Source organism: Gobio gobio (genome assembly GCF_949357685.1).
Source record: "Gobio gobio genome assembly, chromosome: 12".
Lineage (NCBI taxonomy): Eukaryota > Metazoa > Chordata > Actinopteri > Cypriniformes > Gobionidae > Gobio > Gobio gobio.
In genome coordinates this window covers 40059706-40086403 of record NC_137105.1, presented here as the reverse complement: position 1 = coordinate 40086403, position 26698 = coordinate 40059706, and the positions used below count along the sequence as shown (strand labels likewise).

General features: G+C 37.8%; 3 protein-coding genes across 4 annotated transcripts in view; 2 read left to right on the top strand and 1 right to left on the bottom strand.

Moving 5' to 3' along the window:
• LOC307134771 (uncharacterized protein) overlaps nt 1-8635 on the top strand; it is a gene marked incomplete at both ends in the record, with an annotated part of 37849 nt that extends 29214 nt beyond the window's left edge. The window contains 10 exons of the mRNA XM_079830768.1: nt 757-926; nt 1013-1147; nt 1257-1442; nt 1917-2581; nt 3682-3824; nt 4070-4291; nt 4377-4616; nt 4705-4823; nt 4919-5230; nt 7853-8635. Of these exons, the coding sequence (XP_079686894.1) occupies nt 757-926; nt 1013-1147; nt 1257-1442; nt 1917-2581; nt 3682-3824; nt 4070-4291; nt 4377-4616; nt 4705-4823; nt 4919-5230; nt 7853-8635 (2975 nt within the window). The remainder of the gene's footprint in view (nt 1-756; nt 927-1012; nt 1148-1256; nt 1443-1916; nt 2582-3681; nt 3825-4069; nt 4292-4376; nt 4617-4704; nt 4824-4918; nt 5231-7852) is intronic.
• A 4038-nt stretch (nt 8636-12673) lies between these two features.
• ttr (transthyretin (prealbumin, amyloidosis type I)) lies at nt 12674-19938 on the top strand. Its single transcript, XM_079830987.1, has 4 exons — nt 12674-12747; nt 13823-13962; nt 17037-17172; nt 17930-19938. Exons 1-4 carry the CDS (start codon nt 12682-12684, stop codon nt 18035-18037), a joined length of 450 nt encoding a protein of 149 aa, XP_079687113.1. The 5' UTR covers nt 12674-12681; the 3' UTR covers nt 18038-19938.
• A 1649-nt stretch (nt 19939-21587) lies between these two features.
• Nucleotides 21588-26698, bottom strand: part of b4galt6 (UDP-Gal:betaGlcNAc beta 1,4- galactosyltransferase, polypeptide 6) — a 28951-nt gene continuing 23840 nt past the window's right edge. For both annotated transcript variants that reach the window (XM_079830985.1, XM_079830986.1), the window contains one exon: nt 21588-25227. In XM_079830985.1, the coding sequence (XP_079687111.1) occupies nt 25080-25227 (148 nt within the window). In that variant the 3' untranslated portion in view covers nt 21588-25079. The remainder of the gene's footprint in view (nt 25228-26698) is intronic.

The following is a 26698-nucleotide window of genomic DNA, read 5'->3' as shown; positions in this document are numbered from 1 at the left end:
AAATTATGCAGGAGCTGAGCGCATGGTGGCTCTGTAGGCAAGCGTCAGCGCCTTAAACTTGATGCGAGCAGCGAGTGGTAGCCAGTGCAGAGAGATGAAGAGAGGTCTGACGTGGGTCATTTTGGGCTCGTTGAAGACAAGACGTGCTGCTGCATTCTGGATCATTCGAAGTGTTTGGATCGCACAAGAGAGGAGTCCAGCCAGAAGCGCATTGCAGTAGTCAAGTCTAGAAATAACCAGGGCCTGTACAAGAAGCTGTGTTGCGTGCTCTGTTAGGAACGGTCTAATCTTCCTGATGTTGTGGAGCGCAAACCTGCACGAGCGAGCTGTCTTAGAAATGTGTTCTCTGAAGGACAACCGATCATCAAATGTTACTCCAAGATTTCTGACTGACTTTGATGGGGAAATCAAGGATGTACCTAACTGGATGGTGAAGCCATGTTGTATAGTGGGACTGGCGGGGAAGATGAGAACCATTGTTACACCATTGTTCTTTCTTTTTTTCCAAATCAACAGTTTCCCAACTTCTTTAAATACACACAGCTTTCTCTGTTCTACAGGTTAAAAGGTTATGAATTAAAAACATAATGCTATTGTATACATAGTTAGTAAGTTAGCCTAAAATAGCACACTTTTGAAGATTTTAAATTAGTTTGTGCTCCAATAATGACTCATTGAGTGTTAACATTATCATACCTATTCTAAATGCTAAACATAAATGACATTTTTTCTGTCAACGTTCTTATGAAATTGCAGGAACACCTGTCATACAGGTGTCAGCCACTGATGCGGACGAGCCAGGCACTATCAATTCCAAAATAGCATACAGTATAGTAAAACAAACACCAGCTGAATCCAAAAATATGTTCTCCATTGATAAAGCAACCGGGAAAATCTATGTGAAGGAGACAACCCTGGATCGAGAGGTAACTGATATGAAAACTGGCACTGCATAACATTTAAACTGCAAGATCATTTAAATTAATTTTTTTTGGCCAATTCTCTTTTACAGAGACACGACACATATACCTTAATAGTTCAGGGAGTTGATATGAATGGAGCTCCATCTGGCAACACAGGAACAGGCACTGTGGAAATTCATATTTTGGACATAAATGACAATGTTCCCACTCTTGAGAAAGAAAATGTAAGGTCTTAAAATATCCTTGCCTGCAAGCTGTGAAAGCCAAGATTATTCAATGGCACATACATGTTTTTTTGTGCTATAGTATCAGTCAGTGTCTTTCCTCTGTTAGTATTCAGGCAGTGTTGACGAAGGTGTGACTGATGTGGTTGTCATGAGAATTAAAGCCCTGGACAAGGATCTGAAATTCACTGAAAACTGGCAGGCAGTGTTTGATATTCAAAAAGGAAATGAAGACGGGCTCTTCACTATTGAAACGGACCCTAAAACAAATGAGGGAATTCTAAAACTGGTCAAGGTGAATGCTTTTTCTTTACCATGGAAATAATCACTCTTTAATATTATACTATTTGTTGCGGGGTCAATGACTTTTGCCACCTCTTCTATGATGAGAATGTTTATTAATTATTTTATAATGATTATTTTAATTAAAAAAACTATCCTGATATCATAATGAAAAAAAAAATCTATATTATTAATTCATATGATATAATGATTAAGGAAAAAAAACATAAAAGAAAACAAAACAAAAACAACAATCAATCAATTTTCCTTGATGGTTATACCACATCATTTTCAAATTCATTAGATTGACATTTTTCTTTAAAATTGTGTTTTTCCTAAAAGTTTTTCAAACCATTTTCATGTTTTTTAAGAACTTGGCACATGCATTTAAAGAGATTGTTCTTTTTCTTGTATGTCATCGACCTTGATATATGTCTTATTCATATCCTTTTTTTTTTTTTTTTCATGTCTACCTGCTTGTCTGAAGCCTGTTGATTTTGAAAAGATAAATGAATTGGACCTCAACTTGGTTATATCAAATGTAGCTCCTTTTATAAACGGAAGTGCTTTAGAGTTGGATGTTAATCTGGACAAGGGTGGAGTAGGGCCTGGAGCAGGCATTGGAGCAGGGGCCGGGGTGGGAACAGGATTGGGACTGGGGTTAGGACTAGGGTTAGATGTGGGAGTAGGTGCTGGACTGGATGCGGGACTGGATGCTGGACTGGATGCAGGACTAGATGCAGGAGTGGATTTGGGTGCTGGATTGGGTGTAGATGCTGGACTGGATGCTGGATTGGATCTGGGTGCTGGAGTGGACGTCGGAGTGGATGCAGGTGGTAATATTGGACTTCAACCTGATGGTAAGCCTGGAGCCAAACCAGGCCCCTCAGCTGGTGTCAAGCCTGGGTCTAAACCAGGAACAAAACCTGGCACTAAACCTTCTGGCAAACCTGGATCTAAGCCTGTTAAAAAAACAGCTGGGAAAGGCTACCCAGTTAAGATCAGTGTAAACAACCTACCCGATGGCCCTAGTTTCTCACCTTCTTTAAAAGACTTCCCAGTGTCAGAAGATCCCGATAAAGATTTCCCAATAGTGTTGGGCACCTTTGCTGCTTTGGATGGTGATACTGGAGGACCAGCTGAAAATGTGAGGTGAGTTTTGAATGTGAGATGGCTCACCTTTTCAAACTAATGAATGATTTTGTGAAATTAATACAGCTTTGTTATATCAATATTAATTAAATTAAAGGCACAATATCAAATTTTCGCCACGAGAGGTTGCTTATTCAAAACACAGGCATAGCTTGACAGGCGCCTTGATTTCACGGAATCATTGGATTTGTTGTCTTCACCTCAGTTGGTGGATAAGAATCCGACAGGACTCAGGCAGAAATCGTATTCATGGATGAGCTAATGTATTAAAGATATATTAATGTTACTGTAGTATGAAGCAGGATGAGGCTACAAGCCATTGGAGCTGGAGCGATTGCTAAAAGCAGTGGAGCTTTTATTATGCTGCAGGCGACCGCTTCTGCTTCTTCCGGTCATGCGTGTAACACAGCGCTGTTTTATCATATTAGATACATTTGAGTGTGTTGAAAGTTATGTTACAATGCTCGGCAGCTACTATGAGACACTTGTTGCACACTGCAGTAAGGTAGATCGATATTAGGCATGGTAAAACATGTTACTCGCGGTAAATCAAGAAAACGAGATTTAAACAAAAAGGCTAACTGTGTTGAGCTATATAAAAATGATTAGTTTTCTGTCTATGAATGTATCCGCTCGCCTGTCAAATAAAACACATAATATATTAAAGCCTCTTTGGTGTTTCCATGGTTTCTACAAAATAAATCCGGAAATCAAGGGTAACGCGGTTATGACGTCATTGATAGGCGACGCACGGACAGTCGGTGTCCTGGTTAAAATTTCTCTGGATTTAAACATTCTTGGATACATTTGGGATAATGTAAGTACACAAGTCAGCAAAATATATAACGTTGTTCAAGTGGTTTTTGGATATTTGAATCCAAAAATCTTACATATTGAGCCTTTAATGATTTTACATTATATTTCAATACATAATAATATTCATTGATTATATTTGTAAATAATGATAGATATTATTGATTTCTATCATTGTCATTACTAATGCATATTATCAAATTCAGTAACATTGTTTATATGGGGGCCTGATAATCTTTAATCGACTATCTTCATGTCATTGTTTTGATCATGAATTGAATACCCAGGTATGCTAAAGGTCATGATCCTGATAACTGGTTAACTATTGATGAGGAAACTGCTGAGATTAAACTGACAAAGGTTCCTGATCGAGAATCAAAGTTTTTGGTCAATGGAACCTACTTCGCAAAGATTATCTGCATGACTCAAGGCAAGCATATTTTTCATAGTTTTCATGACTTTTCCAAGTTGCTTACTGAGAATGTGATGAATTTGAACTCCAATCTCCAACTATTGAACTTTAGAAAGCCATAAATCTATGTTAAAAAAAAGCTGAGAGAACCTGTTAAACTACTTTCGAAAGTCTTTTGGAAGTGTTCGGACTGCAAGTCCAGAATGGGTGGTTTTGTAATACAGAAGGCTGTTAAATGGGTATTTTTCTTTCAACATTTTTAGATGTTCCAGCTAAGACGGCTACTGGGACAATAGCATTAAAGGTGGAGGACTCAAATGACCACTGCCCCACATTGACCAGCACCTATCATCAAACTTGTGATAATAATAAAGTGATAAATGTCACAGCTTTCGATGAGGACCATGATCCAAACGCTGCACCTTACCAGTTTGTTCTGATAGAAGAGGAGAGTAAGGGAAAATGGGAGATGGTGCCGATAAACGGTAAAGATGAAACAGGATTATTAGATTGACAAACTCAAATGCAGTTTATATGAGTTACCAGAGTGTGATTCTCTCTTATTTTTAGGAACAACTGTGAGCTTTCATGCACAGGAGGCTTTGTGGCTAGGCATCTATGAGCTGACAGTGAAGATCTCTGACGTTCAGGGTCTGTCCTGTCCAGACAACCAAAAGTTTGAGGTAGAAGTGTGCACCTGTGAGAAAACAGGCTCATGTGGGCCGAGGATAGCCGCACAACATGGCATCCCCTTCAAAATAGGAGGACCAGCCATTGGCTTGTTCTTCAGCGGCGTAGCTTTGCTCCTGCGTGAGTTATCTGTTTGCACAAGACATTTGTACAGCTTGTCATCCTTATAGAGCTTATAAAACAAACTCTGTGTTGCTTGCATTTTCAGTGGTACCCTTCCTACTGATCTTTTGTCAGTGTAGGACCATGGGCGAGTTCACAGATTTGCCTTTTGATGCTAGAGAATATCTTAGGTCATATCACACTGAAGGCATAGGGGAGGACAAGGTAAGAAAAAGTGATTTACTCAGATGTAAATTTGAAATTAGAACTTTGTTTCATAAAACACACTTTACAACATGTGGACATGATTTTGTATATAGGAGGTTCCTCTTCTCAGCAGTCCAGTTGCTACAATGGGCAAAAAACAACTGATTCAGGATGTCAAGGTTTCCAACACTGTATCGTCAATGCCCTTTCAAGCTATGGTTGCTAATGACAGCAGAATGTTCAGCCAGGAAATAAACGAGGGGTTTACAGAAACGGACAGCAGGTTTTTGTACCGGCAAAACACCCTTTCAATGGCCAACCAGCGCAACAGTGCTCTCTACTCTGCATCATTTGTGCATGAAAAACAGGACATTTATCAGGATATGGCAGTGGGAGATGAATTACTGAATGAATACTACTCTCAGGTATCTATATTTTCTTTATATTATCTATAATTCATATTTAAATTATTTTAATAGCAGTTGTGATCATGATTTTTCTGCATAGCGTTTGTATGACTATTCTTTGGAAAATAAGAAGTGAAATTTTGAAGAATACCTTGGCAAATCTTTTCAATATAATGAAAGTGAGTGAGGTCTAGGCATGTCAAGCTTCAAAATGACAAATCATACACAATCATAGGCATGCAGACTGCTTCTACAAACATTTGTGAAAGAATGGATCGCTCTCAGGGGCTCAGTGAATTCAAGCGTGGTAACCGTGATTGCCACCTGTGCAATAAGTCCATTCATGAAATTTCCTCACTACTAAAAATTCTACAGTCAACTGTTAGTGGTATTATAACAATGTGGGAGCAATTGGGAACAACAGCCACAAAGTGGTAGGCCACGTAAAATCACAGAGCGGGGTCAGCGCATGCTGAGGCGCACAGTGCACAGAAGTCGCAACTTTCTGCAGAGTCAATAGCTACAGACCTCCGACTTCGTGTGGTATTCAGATTAGCTCAAGAACAGTGCATAGACAGCTTCATGGAATGGGTTTCCATGGCCAAGCAGCTGCATCCAAGCCTTACATCACTAAGTGCAATGTAAAGCGTCGGATGCAGTGGTGTGAAGCACACTGCCACTGGACTCTAGAGCAGTGGCGACGTGTTCTCTGGAGTGAGGAATCACGCTTCTCAGTCTGGCAATCCGATGGACGAGTCTGGATTTGGCGGTTGCCAGGAGAACGGTACTTGCCTGACTGCATTGTGCTAAGTGTAAAGTGTGGTGTGGGGTTGTTTTTCAGGGGTTGGGCTTGGCCCCTTCGTTCCAGTAAAATTAACTCTTAATGCTTCAACATACCAAGACATTTTGAACAATTTCATTCTCCCAACTTTTTGGGAACCAGTGCACAAAGAAAGGTCCATAAAGACATGGATGAGCGAGTTTGGTGTGGAGGAACTTGACAGCCCAGAGTCCTGACCTCAACCCGATAGAACACCTTTGGGATTAATTAGAGCAGAGACTGCGAGACAGACCTTGTCGTCCAACATCAGTGCCTGACCTCACAAATGCACTTCTAGGAGAATGGAAAATTCCCCTAAACACACTCCTAAACCTTGTGGAAAGCCTTCCCAGAATAGTTGAAGCTGTTATAGATACAAAGGGTGGGCCAACTGCATTTTAAACCCAACGGATTAAGAATATGATGTCATTAAAGTTCATGTGCATGTAAAGGCAGGTGTCCCAAAACTTTTGGCAATATACTGTAGTGTGTTCATCACACAAATCTGTCGAATGACTTTAAAAGACTTGAATATAAGTAATTTTGACCATTTTTGTGACTCTTTTATAGTGCTTTTGCAAACTTTTTGCAGTTTGACAGCACCATGCCCAGGGTATTCTTCTTTTCAGGATTTTCAGGAAATCACTTTTTGTAGTAAATAAATAAGTTGGTAACACTTTATTTTAGGGTTCAATTCTCACTATTAACTAATCGCATATTACTAGGATATTGGCTGTTTATTAGTACTTATAAAGCACATATAAATGCCTTATTCTCCATCCCTTAATCCTACCCAATACCTTAAAGGGATAGTTCACCCAAAAACGAAAATGTGATGTTTTTCTGCTTACCCCCAGGGCATCCAAGATGTAGGTGTCTTTGTTTCTTCAGTAGAACACAAATGAAGATTTTTAACTCCAACCGTTGCCGTCTGTCAGTCGTTTAATGCATGTGAATGGGATCTAATTCTATTAGAGTAAAAAAAAAACATGCACAGACAACTTCAAATTAAACCCTGCTGCTCGTGACGACACAATGATGTCTTAAGACACGAAACGATCGTTTTTTGCGAGAAACCGAGCAGTATTTATGCTATTATTTCACCTATTATCAGACGAATCAGATCAGATCGCCATAACTTCCTGTGAATAAGGTCAAAATACCACTGAGGTCATAGATATATACAGAGATGCCTCATTAGTGCCTGTGCGGATCGGTCGAATGAGGAATCTACGTATATATTTCTATGATCGCGCTGGTATTTTGACCTTACTCACATGAAGTTATGGCGGTCTGGAGAGCTAATGACATTCGTCTGATATGAGTTGAAATAAGAGCATAAATACCGTTCGATTTCTCGTTTCGTGTCTTCAGACATCAATGTGTCGTCACGAGCCGCAGGGTTTAATTTGAAGTATGTGCATGTTTTTTTTTTACTCTAATAGAATTAGACCCCATTCACATGCATTATACAACTGACAGACGGCAATGGTTGGAGTTAAAAATCTTCATGTTCTACTGAAGAAACAAAGACACCTACATCTTGGATGCCCTGGGGGTAAGCAGAAAAACATCACATTTTCGTTTTTGGGTGAACTATCCCTTTAACTTAAATGCTACAAAAACTACCTTATTAACTATTGATAAGCAGTAAATTAGGAGTTTATTGAGGCAAAAGTATGTAGTGAGTAAATAATATATCACTAAAATAGTGAATATGTGTTACCCATACTAAAGTGTTGCCAAAACGTTATACAGCTTTGGGATGACATAAGGTTAAATAAATGATGGCAGAATTTTTATTTGATTCTTTATTGCAGAAAGCAAGCTGTGCTGCAGCGAACCCTCCCCTGACAGACGGTTATAAGGAGTACGAGTACGAGGGTCAAGGCTCCCCTGCTGGATCTGTTGGCTGTTGCAGCCTCCTTGAGTCTGACGATGACCTGGAGTTCCTTAACAACTTGGGGTCAAAGTTCCTTGCATTAGCTGACATATGCCAACCTCGAAAGCCTTGCTTACCCCCTCCCAAAACTGAGCAAGTAATCAAATCGATTGAAACCAGCTACAAAACTGAGAGCTCTGTCAGCACTAGCACCATCCAGGTTACCAAAAAGACTCCACCTCCACAACACATACAACAAAGCTCTGTTACCAAAGTTGAGACTGTTAATAAATCAGCCACGCTTCCAAGCGCCAAAGCAAGCCAGACACTATTCGTGCAACAGCAGCCTGTTTTCTACCTGGTGGAGCAGCAAATGCCAAACACAGTTTTTGTTGAGAGTCCCACTCAGGATTTGTATGTAATAGATGGCAACCCTGGGACGGAAGGTTTGATACTCCAAGGCAGAAACATTTCACAGACGACTCTGAGTCGAGGACAGCAGGCAATGTATGTGATAAATGGAGCCCCTGTAGCTGCTCATCAGCCGATTCAGATGCAAACGGAAGTACATACACAGGAGGAAGTGCTGGGATTTAGCCCCGTCTCATCACCCATTGGAGCGTCTGGAGGTGGACTGCTAATGCAGACGCATTTTCATGAGAAAGCAGGGAAACCACCATTGTTGCTTGCTGATGTTCCAGCTCTGGCCAAAAAAACATAAAAAGCAAACACCATCTGAGCTGCTAGGTACTAAAGTAGCGGAAGATACTACATCATCTAAATAGATATGATACGATCCAATAAGACAAGCTCCTATGAATCCAAATTGAGCCCCATTCAAGAAAAGAGTCAAGTTGGACTAGATGATAGACAGACAGACAGACAGACAGACAGACAGACAGAGAGACAGAAGATAGATAGATAGATAGATAGATAGATAGATAGATAGATAGATAGATAGATAGATAGATAGATTGATAGATTGATAGATTGATTGATTCAATAGGTTTTGAGACACCACCATTGTCTGTAGTCAGAAGTCAATACAAGACATCAAGAGAGTGACTCCAAAGCAATGGAATTTTGAAATTGAATTGAATTTCATAAAAGATAAGGTCACTTAGATCAAATGACATTCAACCCTGCAGCAAATGGCTGCTTCTTACTCAGAGAAAATCATGCCTGCAAAAGGAGAACAAGCTTGAGAAGCACAACTTGAAAATCCAGCCGCTTCGTCTTCAGCTGAAGCTACTATTTTTCAAAAAATTTCTGGAAGGAGAAACATAAATGTCCTCACTGGGATCATTTCTTGTACTGTTCAGTTTGTCAGAGGGAAGGGTGTGTCTGTGCAGACACCATCTGGACCGTTTGGCTTTGAGGTTCATCAACATTCACATTGATTGCCATGCATGAGGCCAGATGTTCTGACAGCTGATGGAGGAATCGTTTGAGGGACAGTAAACAGTAAAGAACACTGTGTGTGTGAGCTAAATGTTACAGATGGAGATGGCCTGTGGGGAGAAACTGTAAAATAAGCAGAGGAAAAGTAAAAAATCTTTCAAACAGAATTTGAACATGTGCTCCGGGCACACCCAGGATGTGAGGATTTGAATTTGACTTTCATGGCTAACAAAAATATGTTCTAAGAATGTTTTACTAACGTTTCCATTGAGTTATGAAAACTTTAATTTTGTATTTTTAACATTATGGGAATGTAACTTTTGAACGTTTTCTGAAAAAGTGGAGTGGAGGCGTTTTTGTTATTTTTTTTATGGATAACAATATTGACTACAGGGGGACTTTAATAACTTTGAGAGAACCTTGCCAGAACGTTCTGAAAATGTTCCATGTTAACTGGGGTGTTGTATCCTGACCCTGTCCTCATGCCATTCTTTCAATCATTTTTCTTATGTCTCAATTTTTTTAATCATCAATAAAATAGAAAAGGCACAAAAAAAGGGGATTGGGGTATTGGCGGGAATGGTATATAACGTTTGCCAAAAATGTTTCTTTTATATTAACTTCCAAGTGTTTGTACACAGTGACACGTCTATTTTCTCGTTTAATTACATACTGATAATTATGGCGATTATCCAGTGGTGGGTTTTTTTTACTGCATGAATTATGATGATGAAAATGAGATGAAAATCGTTTATTATTGGGATTTCCAACAATAATCTTTAATAAAGTCCTTTAATGCTCCAGTTCTGCGGAGTCTTGTTTTTCATTTGTTACTGCTTTGAGTTATGTGCTGTCAGCTTGACAGGTTTCCTGTTAACCCTGAGAAGCTGTTTCAAAAACTAATCTGATTTTCTCTTTTCACGCTATACCTGCCGAAACCTGCCTTACCAGCAGTTTCCAAACGCAGTCATAAACCTGCAACTAGCTTTTAACATGAGTCCTCCTGCCACGGGGTACGAGCTGCAGAATGAGAATGACAACTTTCAGCAAACATTAGACATGTCACTTATGATTTAAGACTTTTTGGCCTACAAAGCATCCAGTTCCCATGCTTCGCCCAATTTAAACTGGATCAAGTGAATCACAATGATCAGAGCATGCCTGACAGTTGCATCTATCATGTTCATGTGATCAGATCTGATTTTGTATCAGGAAATATTGACATTGGACAAGTGGTTTGGAAAATGGATGGATGATTCAGCTGCAGGCGCCATCTTCTGGTCACACATGGGAATTAATTTGACGTGCGACTCTCACAGTGTATTATGGGTATTATCTAGCTGTTGAGCGTACATCAGTAATTGCAGTGCATTGTGAGATTGATAGAGTGCATTCAATAACGTCCACTATGGTTTCGGACACCACTAAAAATGGCTGTCTCCTCAAACAGTGCCCTATTTACCGTATGGGGGGCGATTTTGGACACAGCCTATGTATCCTTGAAAAATTAAGTTGCAGTTTTCATTAAAAACCAAACACATCCACCTAAATGGTAACTTTGAATCAGCACTGAACTAAATTGAGCTTAAGATATTGACACTATTGTCCTCTGTAAAGATGTGTTACACTGTTATTCCATTAATATCATACAATTTTGGTCAATAAAGACATTCAATATGCTGTTCAGTATGGTTATTTTTTATTTTTTCAGTTTGGTATGTTTGCACAAAGCTTACCGTCAAAAATAAGAACTTTATATTTGTAATTTATAAATAATTTCTAATTTGCTTAATTTCCATGTTGAGTTAACTTAAATATGTAAGTACCCTTAAAATGAACACCAAGTTAAGTGAACTTAATTGTTTAAGTACATTATATCAACGTCAACGTCAACGTCAGTCAACGTGATCACCAAGTTGAGTGAACTTAAATATACAAGTTTTGGGAGAATCCATTACTCAATTGAATTGAGGGAACGACTTTACTCAATCAATTGAGTTCAATCAACTTATTAGGGTTTTCAGTGTAGCTGAATTTAATTTGTTTAGTAATCGATGAGCTTTGTACATCTACAGTTATTGAACTGAATTGAATCAAAATGTAACTAAATTGAGCTTAATAATGCCATCTGTCTTCTTGTAAAGCTGCTTTACAGATGAAACTGAAGGCATTTCATAATTGATGGATTTTATTGTTTCGAAACAATCTATTATACAAAGCACTATACTATAATAATTTAAAAAATAACGCTGGGAAGTAAACCTATTGGTCTTCATTTTATGTTGTGGTGGAAAGTCTAGTAAATTGAATAAATAATGTTCCTCTTTCTCATATTTTGCGTTGGGAAGTTCAATTCAAGCTAGTGAATCAATGAATCTTAAACCGTGGTCTTTCTCGTGTGTAGCATTACAAAGTCTGATTCATATGTAGCGACGGAAGGTCCGATTTAGTGAATCGCTTCGGATAGTTCATGTAAAATAACAGGTTCAAAAAAAGTTATTCACAGATTCGACTCTCTGTACATACTGTCGTCTTGGTTATGTAAATGTCGATGTTTTTGTTGTGTTTAGTATAAAATTACATGTTGAAGTTTGGTATTGTCATCCTAATTGAGTTAATTCAAAACTCGGCAGGCTCCAGTTTCAAAGCAGCTCCCTAACTCACTGGCAAAAATCATCCATTAACATATCCAAATTCATCAGTGCAATCTGCAAGCATTTTGCAGATACAAATTAGATAAAATTTGTACCCTTTTGCTCCAAATGTTGCTGTGCCTAAATTTGTTTAAAAGAACAAAGGAACAATGAGACTGTATTATTTGACTTCCATACGACTCTACCATGGGCCAGTTGTGAATTTGTAATGAATCTGTTCACAAGCAAAGGAATTCTGCTGTTCACCATGATTCAATGCCTGTAGCAATATAGCACATAATATGCAAATATGTGAAAAACAAGTGTGCACTTGCCTCTCAAGGGGTAGGCCTATCTGTACACTTTTCTTTGAACTGTCAATAATAGCTCAGACCCTCAAATTTGTACTGCCCAGAAATTTTTCACCGATGAGCCTGAACTAAGGTCCTCAGAAAGTAAACAATAAATCAGATCTCCCACAGAATGGAGGAGCTTTGGGAATTAACATTCATGAAATGCACAAATTCCAAGGACAGGGGTGCTGTTTAATAGATATGGGCTGATGCCCTTGATTGTTTCCACTGGATTAACCAAATTGTATGGAGTTACTCATTCCCCTGTTTATTTACTGTGTCAACAGGGCGCCTCGACACCCCCTCGAGTCACCTGATGACAGGGTCGGCAGCTGTATAAAGGGCATTTTGGGTGTTATCTCCAACAGTCGTGCTCTAAAATGGCTAAAGCAGTTATTTGTGGGCTTCTCGCATCCTTGTTTGCCTTCTGTAGATGTGCTCCAGTGGTAAGTTCAATTGCTTGGGTCTATAGAATCGAGCTACCACGAGAACTGGCACTTTTTTTAATTTAGCAAATTCAAATGTAACATTTTAGTATCATTAAAGTGACCAGTTCAATGCTAAGAGCGAGTGAAATTGTATGCAGTCTTACATATGTTGTATGTCACGTATCATATCGTTCTAGCCACACTCTTAAAAATAAAGGACCTTTAACATCCATTGAAACTTGATGTACCAAAGTTTCTTGGAAAAGGGTTCTTCATACTAAAATTTCCTTTTTTTTTTTCTTCCATGGTATCGCTGTGAAAACTCCCTTTTGGAACCTTTATTTTTAAGAGTAATTAAAATGGTATTTATCTATAGTAAAACGTCCTAAAACGTTATCTATATGTAAATGCCTTATTATCTGACAGATACTACATAAAAAAAACAACACCTCTCTGTGTGGCGGCCATATAGGCTCTGTTTCAGCTAAATGTGCTGGTTTAAGCTCTTGAGAATAAGAAAACTAGCCAATCCAAAATGTTTCTTTCTCTTGCTGTATGAGTGGGTCTGCAGATGTCTTTGGAGAGCGTCAAGAAGCTATGAAGTTAAATGGCTGAAATCTCTTATAGCACTTTTAAGTTATGTTTAACTTGGCATTGATACAAAATCTATGAAATATACATGAAAGATAAAATGTATCCTAAGTTGGCCTTTTCTGGGTGAGACAAGGTACTTTCTGTTGTTTGGACAGGCTAACATAAAGGTTGCAAGGTTATCTGCACTCTGCCATACTACAAAGTGCTGCAGTAAACTCTATACCTGGAAAACACACATATACACAACTGTACGTCCAGGTGGTCACTGACCCAACAAACAGCTCTGAGCTGCTTCCATTACATGTATTCATTTAGCAGTCACTTTTATCCAAAGATACAAATGAGGAATACAGCAAGCGGTTCATCTTGAGACAAGATCATCTGAAGCAATAAATTCTGTTTTCAGGCCTAAACCAGAACAAAACAAACAAAAAGAGTAGCACAAACTAAGGAGCATTTGAATGCACATTGATTGTGAGCCGCTTTGAATGTGTTCCAGGGTTTTCATGGTGGTTCAGATGCGCACTGCCCTCTGACGGTAAAGATCCTGGATGCTGTGAAGGGGATTCCTGCTGGAAATGTAGCTCTGGATGTGTATCGCCAAGATCAAAGCGGGAAATGGGAAAAGATCGCCAGTGGGTAAGGTCACATTAACATATGTATATTGGTTGCTATCCATAGTCATTTTTAATAGGAATGTTACTTCTATTTGAGCTCAGTTTGACTTCAGCAGTGTCCTTTTTGACATTCACATTTTACATTTAGCAGACACTTTTATGCAATACGACTTACAAATGGGGAATACAAGTCCTTCATCTTATAACAAAATAAGTGCAAGCAATAAAAAAAGTTTCAAACATTGTCCAGAATAGTCATCATATTTATCATATGCTATACATCTCGATACAGCTTTATTTGTTAGCTGGGGTCTCTGGACAGTAATGTAGCATTTGTTCATGGACAATTTTTTATCAATTATATTAAGTATCAAATTGTGTTAATAATTAAAGTTAATCAACATGAATAACACCACCTTGAACAACTAGCAACTCAAATTATATGATCAATAAGTTAGCACAACATATGTTTTTACATTGTTTTAACATCAAAATAAGTTAAGAAATTTTAAACTTTTTAGTTATACTCATTTTTTAAAGTCAGTAATTTAAGTTGACATGACTTAAACATCCATGTTGATTGTACTTAAACATTCCAAGCTGCAACTTTTTTTTTCACAGTGTACAGATACAATGTTGTACATGTTTTGAGCTGTTACGTGAATATAGAAGAATCAGATCGAACCTACTATGGTAGTCAAATAGGGGGGCGGGCATTCATCCAAATATCTTCGTTTGTGTACAGCAGAACAAAGAAATGTATACAGGTTTGAAACAACTTAAAGGGTTAGTTCACCCAAAAATGAAAATAATGTCATGTATAACTCACCCTCACGCCGTTCCACACCCGTAAGACCTCCGTTCATCTTCGGAACACAAATTAAGATATTTTTGTTGAAATCCGATGGCTCAGTGAGGCCTAGCCAGCAGTCCTCTCTCAAGATCCATTAATGTACTAAAACATATTTAAATCAGTTCATGTACAGTGGTTCAATATTAATATTTTAAAGCGGCAAGAATATTTTTGGTGCGCCAAAAAACAAAAATAACAACTTGCATAGTGATGGCTGATTTCAAAACACTTATGAATCAGTGTGTTGAATCATGATTCAGATTGCGTGTCAAACTGCTGAAATCACGTGACTTTGGTGCCGCTGATTCGAAATGCTGATTCTAGGGGTGTAACGGTACACAAAACTGACGATTCGGTACGTACCTCGGTTTTGAAGTCATGGTTCGGTACGGGTTCGGTACAGCAGTTTTAAAAAATTGCTTTTATTTATTTTTATTAAACAGTGGTTAACTGAAAAAAAATGTGTCTGTCCTTAAATGAATTAAATTATAACTAAACGCTTATTGAATATATTGCTGTAAAATACATAGGGAGCCCTTACTTACACATTACTATAATATTAAAGGACAGAGCCCAAACTATTAGCCTAAATTCAGTTGCTATTTATTTTTAGAAATAATAATCAACACTCAAATAACACATTGTATGCCAACATGTAAACTTCACATACGTTTTTGCAATAACTTCTAAATCTAATTATAAAATAGTTTTTTCTCCAATTTGTTGTTGGAATATAATCATTTATACATAGTGTAATGATTTTTCATGACTTGTTTATTTAAACATACATGAAATAATCAAGACATCGCTAACAGGTTAAGTAGAATATAATGAATATATAGGCTAATATAGTGCATATATTTAGTGAAAGTTGTGGACACGGTGTACACTGAATGACTGCCCGAGGTAAATGTGATGCTACATGACATTGTTTACAAGCAGTTATATTGAGATCTTTCCGCCGTTGAAACACTGATTGAGCGATTACACCACATATGATACATGACAGTAAGTTGTAATGTATCCTCAACATACCTTCAGATGTTCATTCATGTTTATTCTTTAGGAAGAGATGATCGATAGCGTTCACAGATGATCGCGCGTCCGCTTGAACTGTGATCAGTGATCAGTCACGCCACATTAAAGAGCATCAAAACGGCATTTATCGTTCGAATTTCGTGATAAAATGGACTAAACACTAAATATGTTCGTGTGGGAACTAGGATTAAAGTGAGTTCCGCACTCAAAACAAGCCTACTGTTAAAGAATGCATTCGGAAACACGCGTGCACCAAACCGAAAGCCCTGTACCGAAACGTTCGGTACGAATACGTGTACCGCTACACCCCTAGCTGATTCATAACGCTCCGAAGCTTCATGAAGCAGTGTTTTGAAATCGGTCAACACTATATAAGTCGTTATTTAGTTTTTTTGCTGCACCAAAAATATTCTCGTCGCTTTGTAATATAAATATTCAACCACTGTACTCAAATGAACTGATTTAAATATGTGTTCAGTACATTAATGGATCTTGAGAGAGGAAATATCATTGCTGGCTATGCAGGCCTCACTGAGCCATCGGATTGCAACAAAAATATCTTAATTTGTGTTCCGATGATTAACGAAGGTCTTACGGGTGTGGAGTGGCATGAGGGTGAGTAATAAATTACATTATTTTCATTGTTGGGTGAACTAACCCTTTAAGACTGAGTAAATGACAGAATTTTAATTTTGGGGAGAACTATCCCTTAAAAAGGGACTGTCTCTTTCAACAACAATAAAAAGTCAAAATTGAGAGTATGTGCTCCGTCCTAACAGACCTTAGCTCAACTATACTCAAATTTAGAGAAAACCTTGTGAAAATAGATAATTTTTTTAATTCAAATTTTTAAGTTATAACTGCTCTATTCACACTCCTGCACATTAACCTGAACAACTACAAGCAGTTACTAAAGCTCTCAATTGAAAAAAAATAAAACTGTTTTGTCAAAATTGAGACTTTTGCTCAATTATACTCAGATATAAAGAAAAACAGTGAGAAAATGTACACATTTGATGCCTTTTTAATTCAAATAAAAAATTAATTTTTAGTGCCCTGGTTGGCATAGTTACTGCATTTTGTCTTTGTAGGAAAGTTTTGCCAGGTCTATTCACTCTGCTCCACATTTTAATTTTAGTCACATCTGCCTGGTTCCTCTTGCCTGTCGCTTTCATTATCATTAATAAGCTCTTCCTCTTACACAGGAAAGTGGATATGACGGGCGAGGTGCATAACTTGATCACCGAGCAGGAGTTCACACCTGGTGTGTATCGAGTGGAGTTTGACACTAAAGCCTATTGGAAGGAAGAGGGTCGTACACCATTTCACCAGATGGCTGATGTAAGTAGTGGTGTAATGATGCTTCTATATTCATGAGTGTTTATTGGTTGCTAAGTGATGGGGGGTAACACTTTTTTTACAGTGTCGTTGTTACATGTTACATGTAGTTACTATAGTAATAACTATAAACGATGCATAATTACATGCAACTAACCCTAAACCAAACCCTAATCCTATAGTACTGTAAGTACATGTAGTTACTTAAAATTACTCAGTACTTATGTATAATTACAGTGTAACACTTTAAGACACCTTAAAATAAAGTGTAACCATGATGTGTTATTGTTGTATCAAGGCACCATTACATGTATTTACCTAAGAAAGTACTGGTTAAAGTAAGGTAACTACATGGGTTGAGGTTAGGTTTAGGTGTAGGTCCATGGTTAGTACCTAGTTATTGTAATAACTATAATAAGTGCATAGTATGTACAAGGAGAACAGGACTGTGCTACCCAAATATGTGTAAATTAATACCTTGAATGATTGACTTGGATGTGAACCAAGAGCTATATTAACTGTGGGGAGGTAAATATTTAAGAACCTATATCTTGTTTTCTATATACACACAGTAAATGGACAAGTTTTAGATAAGAGGACAGAGCATTCAAGGACAACACATGCATGCACACACGCACAGACATATGGAGCACACAGGCTCTGACATAAGAGTCTGTGAAGTGAAGTCATACATGCGTGAGTAAAGACCCTTTTGTCTTTGGAAGGTGTTTCTCAGTGGTTCTTGTGTGTTTTTTTGCAGGTGGTGTTTGAGGCTCATGCGGAGGGGCATCGCCATTACACTCTGGCTCTTCTTCTGAGTCCCTTCTCGTACACCACAACAGCTGTGGTCGTCAAAGCACATGAGTGATATCACACAGAAAGTTGGTCCATATTAACTTAAACGGAGAAATTACTTTACATCCAGGGTCCAAGATTAACTCCTTGCTACACCTTGTAATGCCAGGTTGAGAAATATTACAAGCGATTAAACAATTTTTTTTTGTTTAATTACTTTTTTGGGGGTCACAACAACAATTTAATTACCATTTCTATCATTGACATTTTTCCTTGCATATTTGTGAAAATAATGCAAGGAATATTCCACACACTTAAATTCCAAACACGCTTTATGTCTAGACATCCTAGTATTAGTATCTAGTACCCATAGTATTTTTCCTGCTTTGATAGTCATAGGGCGAAGAGATCTGCTCTGTTACAAACATTCTTCTAAATATCTTACTTTGTGTTCAGCAGAACAAAGAAATAATTGAATAGTGAATTACAGAATTTTCATTTTTGGGTGAACCATCCCTTTTAAAAGGGGCTAATTGTCTCTTTCAACAACAACAACAAAAAGTCATAACCGCTCTATTCACACTCCTGCACATAAACTTGAAAAACTACAAACCTACAATGCAACTACAACTACAATGTTGTATAAGTTTTGAGCTGTTACTAAAGCTCTCTAACTCTTTTTTGTTGTTGGTCTAAAGCTCTATTTTTCTCAATGCGCATCGTTTCAACACGACTTAGCAGAAAGTCGTACTGCTATGTCAATAATGCCTTAGAAGAACAAATTTTAGGGCATGGCGATATGATTATATAAAACGATTATACAATGGACCCTCTGGATTTTAGATATAGTTATATTGTATTTATAGTGTTACATGTTACAGCACATATATCAGTGCCCGTCTGAGTGTTCAAAGGCAATTAAAGGGATAGTTCACCCTAAAATGAAGATTAAGTCGAAATGTAATTATAAATTACCAGTGGTGGTAAGTAATGAAGTAAAAATACTTTGTTACTTTACTTAAGTATTTTTTTCGGGGATCTTTACTTTACTTGAGTATGTTTTATTTGCATCTACTTTCACTCTTACTCCACTACAATATTAAAGACAAAGTTTACTTTTTACTCCAATACATTTCCCCATGCCCGCTCCAAGTATTTATTACACTTGCTTTCCAAACCAACAAAAAACGTGGGTGCAGGAGAGAATCAAGCTAGTAAGCTGGTTCTCCCTGCATGCTGTCGATCGGTCATGGATGATCCAGTCGGGGCTAGACTTGGAAAAGCTGATGTTAGCTAAAAACGTTAGCTCAGTGTTTCCCAAACTTTTTTCTTTTGCGGCACACTCTTTACTATGAAAACATCAGTAACACTTTACAGTACAGGTGCACAAATATGCATTAATTCATGCTTAACTAATGCACAGATAATCAAGAGTTAATGTATGACTCATGAAGAACTAAATCATTTATTAATGATTAAAGCATCAGCAACTAATGAACATTATATATGATTAATGGATTAAGTAATACATGAATTTCTATTAAATAAATATGACAATGTGTTAATTTCCTAATAACATATTATATTAAATAAAAAATGTAAATTAATCTGTTAATTATCACAATGGGTCAAAGCCATGTATTTCAACTTCCAGTTGTCTGCTTTAGTTAATCATTAGATAACAATTTGTAAAGGTTTCATTATGTCATGACTTCACTTGTTGAGGCACATGACTATTAACTAATTTTTAAGTAATATGTCATTGTGGTTATGGCTTTTGAATTAATTTTAAATTAGTTAATGGTATCTTGCACATCTTCTGTTTGATGCAGCTAATGTTATGGAGCATGTCTATTTTAAGTTCAACCCCTATACTGGTGCTTCATTGTCTCTTATGATTGCAAATCTAACAAATTCTTAATTGCAGTCTCTAATCTTATCATTTGTTCAATTAAAGCATTGCATATCACTCCCAAAACAATTGATCTGCTTAAGTATTGATATTTACAGTTAATTTGAATATTTACTTTTTACTTTCGGTACTTGAGTATGTTTTAAATCGGATACTTTTGTACTTTTACTCAAGTGATGTTTGAATGGAGGACTTTCTACTTTTACTGGAGTCATTTTTTATTCAGGTATATATACTTTTACTTGAGTATAACTTTTGAGTACTTTTACCACCCCTGTAAATTACTAATTCCACGTTCTAATGCCATATGCCCTTCTTACTTTTATGGATTAGATCAATCAATTTAAACTTAAAGGGATAGTTTGCCCAAAAATGAAATTAACCCCATGATTTACTCACTCTCAAGTCATCCTAGGTGTATATGACATTCTTCTTTCAGACAAATACAGTCAGAGTTATATTAAAACATTGCCCTGGCTAATCCAAGCTTTATAATGGCAGTGAATGGGAGTCCAAAATTTGAAGCCCAAAAAAGTGCATCCATCAAAAGTAAAAGTAATCCACTTGAATATGGAAGGCGGTCTGGCGAAAGCTATTTTAGATATTTAATGTGTTAAATATGGATATTTTTCTTACACAAACCCATCGATTCGCTTCAGAAGGCCTTTATTAACCCCCCCGAAGCCGTGTGGAGTACTTTTATAATGGATGGATGCACTTTTTTTGGGCTTAAAATTTTATAATTATAATGCTTGGATTACCAGGACATCTTTTTAATATAACTCCGATTGTATTCGTCTGAAAGTAGAATGTCATACATCTTGGATGACTTGAAGGTGAGCTGTCAGAGAGAGTCGTTGAACATTTCCCAAATTTTATTCATTTCATTAAGTCATTTAAGTGTAAATTTAGAAAAATACATAGAATGTTTTAATTAGTATTTCTGATTTCAGGCTGAATAACTATAACATGATGACGTTCCTTACTGTGGAAGAAAATCACATATTAAAGACTTTGGTCGAAAATCTTTTCCATGGGTAATTTTGGTCATTATCAACCACCTCGAAATAATATAAACAGGGAGCACATAAGATATATTCAGGCTCACATTGGCACTAGTTTGCCCAATTCAGCATGTTGAATTGGCATCGGTCTGTCGGTGAGACATCACTCCGAATGGCTGTTCAGTTTAGCAAATAAGTCAGTGCATGAGAATAAAAGTGAAAGTGATAAAAGTCAAGAACGGCACAGACTAAAGACAGAATTTGTACGCCATTCTGAGCATTCCAATAGCAACTATTTTCATAACATGAGCCACATAGAATAAAGAAAGTGATCAACATGACTGATATTCAAAATGGTAAACTTTGTTTACAGTGTTTATCTCCAGCCCTTTCGGTTTCCCTTTTTGCATGACGAAGAGAGATACCTGCTGATATAGAGTTATTTCCTTATGCGCACATGCTAGTAGGCAGTCAGTTGTCTTTGTGGTGTGTTTCAAGTGCAGATTTTTGGCCCAGACGTATGAGTTCTTTGATGTCGGCTTGGTGTGGCAGCCTTTAAACTGTCAACTTAAACACTAACAAGTTTCTTTGTGAGTTTAGTTCTTCAACAAAGACTGTTTTTACTTGCATTTGGAGTTAATTTTGGACCCTGATTACACCCACTCACCCTTAGACCAATTGAAGAGATGAAACTCAGAATCAGTTTTCAACTATAAAGTCTTTTAATGATCATTACAGAGTGAAACGCAGTGAACAGACCGGTACAACAAAAACAAAACAAAAAAAAGTAGTCTGGAACCAGGATTGTACATTTCAGTCAAAGCAGCTGGCATCTCAAGACATACTGCTTCTCATACTGGTGTTACAGTTAAAGTGGACCCTCAACTTTGGAGAAACAAACACAGGGGAAATTCCTCATGTTTTTCAGTTCCCATTGAATGACCAAGCAGACATTTTAGTTTTATAGACACAGCTCCAGATTGAAATAAAAAACGGAGTCAAAGAAAAATGTAAATCTGCTCCCAATTCTAATTTTAAACACCATCCACACGCACCCCACTGCACATCTCAACAAACAATGAGAAAGTGAAGAAAGAAAAAAATAATCAAGGCACAAATATGAATACTGCAAAAATGTAACACTCTACACATTACAGATCTGTAATGGTAAATAAATCATCTTTTTAAATTTTCTATCTATCGTTTCTTCTGGATATTTTCAAAAGACAGCCGAACAGGATGGGGCAGGTCGGTTTGGGGTGGAAAATGAGATCTAAATTAGCAGACAAATGACCGCACTGAACAAAGCTTCTATAAAAGCTACAACTGATTAACCACCAGATCCGGACACATATCCGGACAATATCTGACTGGTGTTTCCCATATAAAAAAAAAAAAAACACTTCATATCAGGGAAATGGGGTATGACACCACCACCACCAAAAGGTTAAATAAAATAAACATTCAATATTCATATTGCAACCCACCTCACTTTAAGAACAATGTGTAACTTTCCGTACCAATCTGTGTAACCAAATAAAAGCGTTTTGCAGCGGCACAAAAGCTAATGATTAACACAATAGGTAACAGGCCTATCCGACTCCGTATTGCAGCATAAGACCACTTTTTTACTCTGTTAGCACACTAAAGTGCAGCCTACTGCAAAACAAAAAAAAAACAGTGCACTGTGAAGATGGAATGATACTCGTTTATTTGAGCATTCTGGAAACTACTACTTGTAAGCCACACTTCCCCTCTTTGAAAGCCTATAACCGGGCTAAAATGCCTCTATTTCTACATTAAACAACACTTATTTTTCTCACCAGCTGCTTCAACACGAACACAGGGCGTAAAACAATAGCTTGGCATCCTGCATTTGATGCCAACTTTGCCTAAACTTTGCTTATGTAAATTTGTCGGCCCTGTGCGGTGGAAAAGCGAGGCGAGGGGGTTTTTTTCCAGCCGTGTTCCACTTAATTCTATAGCCTACAGCAATCCTCTCACACTAGACCGCATATGACACATATTCGTACACAAACTCGCTTCACGCATACCGAAAAACACTGGCAGACCTTCGAAGTGACTGGCTCGAAAAGTTTAGATTGAGATGAAGTCCTAGAGATACACTTTACCACATTATGCTGAAAGAGGAGGTGGTGATCAATGAGGAAAAACAGACTTTGGCACCAGTAACCTCCATTTAAGAATATTATATTCAGTCAGTTTCTGAAACGACAGAATTGTTCAATTCCTCGAGTTGGTCAGATGCTTTTTTTGTAACTCGTAACCACAGTAAACGGGTCTGATTAGACCCAACTGCTAGTCTGATGGTTTAAGAAGAGACCGTAAACAACAGACTGGGCACTGGAGATCACGTCGGGAACACCATCAATGGGAAGAGACCATACTAGGGTTTAAGAAATGATCCGCTGAGAAAAAGACAAACGCAAGCTGAGGACCTCAGAGATGCCATGGCTCAACTACACTTCAGAGACATGCAGCTGGAAAGAACCTACAAAAAGCCTTAAAAAGCAGGCGCAATAAAGCATTTTTGTTTGCTGTGGGTTTCTCAACTTCAAGTGTCAGAAAGTCCAGTTAATGTCGCAAACCATGCTGCTGACAAAATCTCACCCTAAATGTGTAATTCTGAGTGGATACACACACACACACACACACACACACACACACACACACACACACACACACACACACACACACACACACCCATGACCGCATGAGAGGATATGAAATAGCAGTTTTAGGACATTTATATGATAACTTAAAATATACACAAAAAAACTAATTGACAACTTCAAAAAAATAAAATTATATACAAAAGGCAAACATCTACCAACAGCTTGTAATGCTCAAAACTTTAACAGCATAAAGTCGTCATGGCCCAAGATTACTCCGAATGCCATTCAAGAGCAACGGCGTAGTCGCTCTCTCATCTTGGCCCTACCGGAGCGCAACGTCTCATAGTACTTCACACCGAGAGCTACACACACGAAAACAAAAACTCACAGGTTGAGACACACGCCAAACCCTGCGAAGAGCGTTTTGGCTTTAGCAGCTGCGAACCTGACTGACCAACAGGTCATCCTACGAACGACCGGTCTCCTAAACGCCTTGCTATCGCTTCAGTCATCTTTTTCATTACCTTGGAGTGCACTTCAAAGGTGAGACATGAGAATGATTATGCTATTAACAAAAGGAAATTCAAAGTGACTAAAAATAAAAAATTATTTAAGACACAAAATCATCATTTAACAAAAAATAAATTAAGGCATGCTGCAGGTAATGATATCTGTATTCTGTTATTGATTCTGCATTCTATAGTCATCGCTGATTTTTTTTTTTTTTGACCGTCAGTCATGTGTCCCACACCATTGAAAAATAAACTAAATAATAATAACAGAAGTCAAAAACAACAATTAGCTGCCAAAAAGAAGAGTGTTTCCACTGGAATCACAGGCGTCTTTTGGGGGACAAAGCTAAAGCATCGTTTAAAAGGCCAGTTATTTACAGGGGAGTCAGGGTCATGCATGCAACTTGTCACAGCTGTCTGGTTTAGCCACGGAATTGGGGGGGGGAATAAAACCATAACACGCCACTGAGGTGAAATGTATATCGTAATACAAGAACAAAAGTTGACGTGAAGGACAGATTTAAAATACATCCATTTAAACTGCATTGACGTAGTCTTCTAAACAATTTGTCTCTTTAAAAAAACGATATGTATAAAAAAAATTATACTAACAGAACATGACAAAATGTCTATTGGCGTCAAGAGTGCTGTTGAAATGTAAAACCAAGCTTCCTACAATGTAAGCACAGATGACTAGATCTAGTTTGATAGCCTATAAAATTCAATTAAGGCTTTGCAGTAAACATCTGATTTGTTGACGCTGGCACGCCCCACCTTTTTTTTAAATGTGTTGTGATCTGATTCGCTAAAGCCAGCATGGACATAGGAACATGCAAGTAAACGCAGTCGCGCTAATACACTTTCACAGATATGATCCAGTAATCGTACATACACACGCACGCACGCACGCACGCACACACACACACTCACGTCACGCAACTAACTGTGCATTAGACAGGCCTTTGCCCTCCTCCCTCCTGTTTTTAAGGGCATTTGGCATCGATACATCACATTTTCTGACTCGGGATCACGCCGAGGGGGGCGAAGCCTGTCAGTACTCTGCAATGGGGGCGAGCTCGGGATTCAGATTGACCGTGATGTTCTTATACAGGCTGCTCAGAGAGATCTCCGGAGAGTACTGCAGATTGTTCAAGCCGTCCAGATGCTGTCGCTCTTTAGAGTACCTCAGCAACTTGTACCTGAGGGGAGGGTGAGATGAACGTGGGTTAGTGTGTCCTTGAGATAATCTGGTAAAATAGGCAAAGATCTATATACGTATGACCGCAAATATGTTTGTCACACATGGGTCAATCCACTCTAGTCTACACAGCAACAGATGAATGCAACTTTTGTTTAAGGTCAGGTGAAGTGGAAGCAGGTCAGAGGTAAAGATCGAACAGTGCAGTGAAAAGAAAGCTGTTTTCCACCCTCCAAATCTTAGTTCTTGAAGTCCTAGCCTCCAAAATAGCGGATAAACAGTAAGGAGATTGAGGAAGAAGGCGGAGCAGTGACAATTTCCCTTTACATAGAGCTTGATAGAACAAAAAAGGTGCTTCCTCAGTGTTGACCCTCTGCTGAGCATGTGGTTCCTGTTTTTAAGGCCCAAGTCCAGCGGTTTGTAGGGGCTCTTTTATATGGTTACATTTGAGGGGCTTGTAGTGCACTTCTTTTCACCTACAGTAACCAAACCTCAAACAGCTTATATAGGGCTGCATGATATTGAGAAAAAAACTACATGACGATCTTTTGTTTTTCTGCTATATGCATTGTGTTATGAAAACAATTTCACCAGATGATTTGAATAGCTCTATTTGTAAAGAAATAAATTATTATAGGATGATAATACACTCTAAAAAATGGTGCTATATGGCACAAAGTGGTTCTTGGCTAGTAATCATAGGGAAGAACCACTTTTGGTGCTATATAGCACCATATCTTTAAAGGTGCTCTACAGCACCTTTGTCAAATGGTGCTATGTAGAATCCACAAGAGGTGCCATATCGCATTTTATTTCTTCATCAAAAATGGTGCTAAACAGCTCCAACAGTGGTTCTTTGCCTTGTAAAGAACCTTTAAAGGGGCTTAAAGGGTTCTTTGTACGGTGCTATATAGCACCTTAATCAGGGCTGTACGTTAACTTTTCTTGCACATAGCACTGGTGCTACAGAGGTTGAAACTTTTGTAGCACAGCCCACAAAATTGTAGCACATGTATAAAACGTCTGTTACCATGTCTGAAAAATGCTAAAAGTGCTATACAATTCAAATATTTAAGGATAAAAATAATAATAACAATTATTATTATTATTATTATTATTATATTTTACAGAAAACATAAATCATTAGAAATGTCTAAGGTTTTATAATAAACTATTAAATTATGATAAAAAAAATTTGACTAATGTCTTAATTTTTGTCTTATTTTATCTTATGTACTCACTGAGAAATGATAGAAAACACTGCAGTAAATATATTGTTTTTATTAATTTGGTGCTATTATGCGCAGCTGGGTAAACGACTCTTGGGTTTACTGTATGTGCGTCGCATGAAGTTCATTTGTTGCCCTGATTGCACGCATATGCGTGAATACACTAGTATCCAAGGTAAATCATCAACACCATCATCCCTTACATGTGTTTTATTGAACTAAATACATTGTAATACGCTAAAA

Bases quoted from the DNA above. Each gene is read 5' to 3' on its own strand.
- ttr (XM_079830987.1), top strand. From the start codon at position 12,682: ATGGCTAAAGCAGTTATTTGTGGGCTTCTCGCATCCTTGTTTGCCTTC. The intron at 13,963-17,036 runs GTAAGGTCACAT...CCTCTTACACAG, and splicing joins TGGGAAAAGATCGCCAGTGG to GAAAGTGGATATGACGGGCG. The intron at 17,173-17,929 runs GTAAGTAGTGGT...GTTTTTTTGCAG, and splicing joins CATTTCACCAGATGGCTGAT to GTGGTGTTTGAGGCTCATGC.